At 39.4% G+C, this 3,208-nt stretch overlaps 1 protein-coding gene across 1 annotated transcript in view; it reads left to right on the forward strand.

The window, feature by feature from the left end:
* ZBBX (zinc finger, B-box domain containing) overlaps nt 1-3,208 on the forward strand; it is a gene marked incomplete at its 5' end in the record, with an annotated part of 6,914 nt that overhangs the window by 1,152 nt on the left and 2,554 nt on the right. Inside the window, 8 exon segments of the mRNA XM_010144775.1 lie at nt 1-44; nt 359-465; nt 721-785; nt 788-834; nt 836-890; nt 1,286-1,521; nt 2,344-2,503; nt 2,816-2,971. The exon segment at nt 1-44 is cut by the window's left edge and continues 2 nt beyond it. Of these exon segments, the coding sequence (XP_010143077.1) occupies nt 1-44; nt 359-465; nt 721-785; nt 788-834; nt 836-890; nt 1,286-1,521; nt 2,344-2,503; nt 2,816-2,971 (870 nt within the window).

The following is a 3,208-nucleotide window of genomic DNA, read 5'->3' on the forward strand; positions in this document are numbered from 1 at the left end:
CTGAGAGTGCAGAGTCCTCTGTGAAAATTGAGTTCCTTGATGATGTAAGTATGTAATAACGGACTTCATGAATCTTCACAGTGATCTGAAGTGATTTGTTTTAAATGTTTATCTGGTAACTATGTAAAGTAGCAACAGTTAAACAATTTCTAGTGAAAATTATCAGTGCATCATGTAGCTTTTCCATACAAGTGTGGAAAATTCAGCTTTCCAAAGGTTCCCTGTAATATTTTCCTGCTGTGTCCAGGAACCTTATGATAGAGAAATTATATGAAAACAAATTCTACAGACTTGTAATCACTTGAGTTCATGACTTTCGGAACTTTGTATGTTTTGTTCTGTTCTGTTTTTTGATTAGTCTTATGGCAAGGACTTGGAAGAACCATCTGACTTTCTGGGGATGGAAGCTGGGGCTGTGGGAGTGGATAAGCAAGGAAAAACTGAATCACTGACGCAGTTTGGAAGGTATCAGAAATGCAGAGATTATTTGGAAGAGAAAAGGGAATAATCCTGTTTTCTGATGTAGTTACAAGTCTGTAATTGGTCAGTGTTTTGTACTTTTAAGATACTCTCACTTGACTGATCTGGTAATTCCAGACAAAACTAAGAGTCCTAAAAATTTTTATATACCTGCAATTCTTCTGCTCTCCCAAAATTTATTTGTGATTGGATGTGATCTGTTTTTTATTATTCTGCCCTTGCCTCCTCCCTGTTTCAAAGAGATTCAGCAGTTGCAGATGAGAATGCAAAAGGTCTTGTGCCGCGTCAAAGAGAAACTGCAGGCACCTTAGAAAGTCATCTGGTCATTTAACTTCCACAGCTGACACTCAATATTTTTCTACCTTTTTCTCTTGACAGAAATCCTGTTTCTTCTAAAGGAATTTCCCAAGGTAAATTTTGAAATTTATTTGTACAATATACGTAAGTGTACGGAGTTTTACCGTTCTCGTGCAGGATGTATATACAGCCTTTGTGCTTAGTTCAAGAAACTGCTTATTGAAGCCTTCCAATGTGAAAAAGCAGCCAAGAGCTGATCAATGAAGTGTGATTTATGTACTTCTTCGGGCACAGGATAAAAAGTAAAACAGTGTTATCTTGTATAAGCAAAGAAAAAACAGCGTGCAGAATCATCCACAGCCCGATATGGCATCTCTGGATATCAGGCAGGAAAGTTAACTGTCGCTATTTGTAATTCTGTGGCTTAGGGACAACTTCTGGAGGTGTCATGTTTTAAGTTCATGAAGAAAAAGATTCCTGTTTTCGTGCTTTTGTTGTGCTCTTGTAGATCAAATGGTTGTCTGCCATCATCATGGAAGAAATGCAGTGCAACAAGAGAGCATTCAGCTGAGGACTATGAGAAGATCAATCAGCTCCTGTAAACTGCCCGAGAAGATTTCTAACCCCAGCAACAAATATCTCCACAAGCCACAACTGCAGAAAACCAGCAAAGAGTCACAAGAACTGCCCAGCAACTGCAATAGCCAGAGTTTGGTTTTGCCTGTAGTTACAAAGTCTTCAGCGGTAAAATATTCTCTCTCTTTGTTGCTAAATAGATGAGCTGTGTTGCTTGATCTGCTTTCCCAGTTAGCATGAGGCAAAGTACCATGTTGTTGATTCAGCTGAGAGATAATGATACTTGTATGGTTAGCAGGAAATGTTCTTCCTCTTTTCCCCATTCTCCTCCAGAAACCCCACACCAAAGCAATCCTGAGACTAGTTTGAATCAGAGGCTTGTCACTCCCTACCCTGTTTCTTATGTAGGGGATGAAGGCTCTGTGCTTTTCACTTTGTATTGTCAGTCATCTGTTGAGGATTGAAAAATGGAAAAGAAAGAAAAAAATTAGTCTCAGAACAAAACCAAAGGTGTGTTGGGGGAGAAAGCAGCTCTTCCCAACTGACGATCAAGGTCACTTCACCTTGCAGCTGAATGCCAGAAATTGCAGATACTCTTATCTAACCTGAAGTGTTTAAATGTTCTTTTGCTGAAAATAAAACTGAATTTAAAAAAACCACGAAGGAGGTTGGCACATTGTTAAACTGTGTTACTTTAGTTGATGCACACAGAGAGAAGTGAAAACAAAGAAAAACTGCTTTTCATGTCCACATTCCGTCAGTGGAGGAATAGACTTGAACTCCCACAGCTTTAGCAATGGACGTTTATAGGCTTTTAAAGCACATGCCACGTAAAAAAAGCATCATCCTCATAAATACCCATTCCACCAGACTATCAGAATCATTCCAGGTTTTATGAAATGAGCATTTTATTAAGATCAACTCGCAAGGGCAACTTAGGATGTTTCCTGTTTATTTTCCTGGTTCTAATACCTTTGCGTTTTATTCAAGTTACAGGATGTAGCCTCAAGACAGAAATCTGTTTCTACACGGTATTGGGGACTTGAAGGTTTCTTGGTTGTAGGTGTAAACCCTAAACAAGTACTGGCTGAGGCACGATCTTCACTGCGGGCTGGCTCTAGCCCCATGGACAGCAGTGTCCCCTTTCCAGGTGATGGTGTATGAATAAAATCCTCAAATGATTTATGTATTTATCACTGTTTCCGTAAGACATCCTTCTCTTCGTGTAACTTGGATCTGGATCACTTGTAGAAGTCACTTTGGGGTAACAGTGATGCTAACACACACTTGCATTTAAGCTCGAGAGTGTGTTATATGATTTCTTTTTACACTATGTGTAGAAAATTTGTTGCACGACTTCTTTAAATCATGCACATTAAACCCAGCAAATATAGTAACAGTCAACGCATGTTAACACAAAACCTGCAAATGATTTCCCCTAGTAATTTTATTTTAATTTCAGGAGATGGAAAGTGGGTGGCTGAAAGGAGCTTAAGTGAATGTGCTGATGACTCTCTAGTTCAAGGTGTCTCAGAAAGTCACTTGAATAGACCTTCAGGGGGTTCGAAGACTCAAAAGAAAGGTTCTCCCCTGGTGGCAGCGTGGTGGTCACGTGCTGGTAAGGACAGCAACAGCTTTGAGGTCCTGCTTTAACAGGTCCATTTTTCTTATGTAAAAAGTAGGAGTGCTCTTTGTGATGATTTTGTTGAATTTAGGTCACTTTTAGATCTTCCTCTATGTATTTGTATTTGGGGTAGGAAGGCTTATATACCTGGCATTGTTCTCAAAAGAGCAGGCTCTTGAGCTAAAAATTCTTTCCAGCTGTCACTAAGAATTCTTACTGTGCTTCATTCCT

The sequence above is a fragment of the Buceros rhinoceros genome, unplaced genomic scaffold (genome assembly GCF_000710305.1).
Source record: "Buceros rhinoceros silvestris isolate BGI_N320 unplaced genomic scaffold, ASM71030v1 scaffold40771, whole genome shotgun sequence".
NCBI lineage: Eukaryota > Metazoa > Chordata > Aves > Bucerotiformes > Bucerotidae > Buceros > Buceros rhinoceros.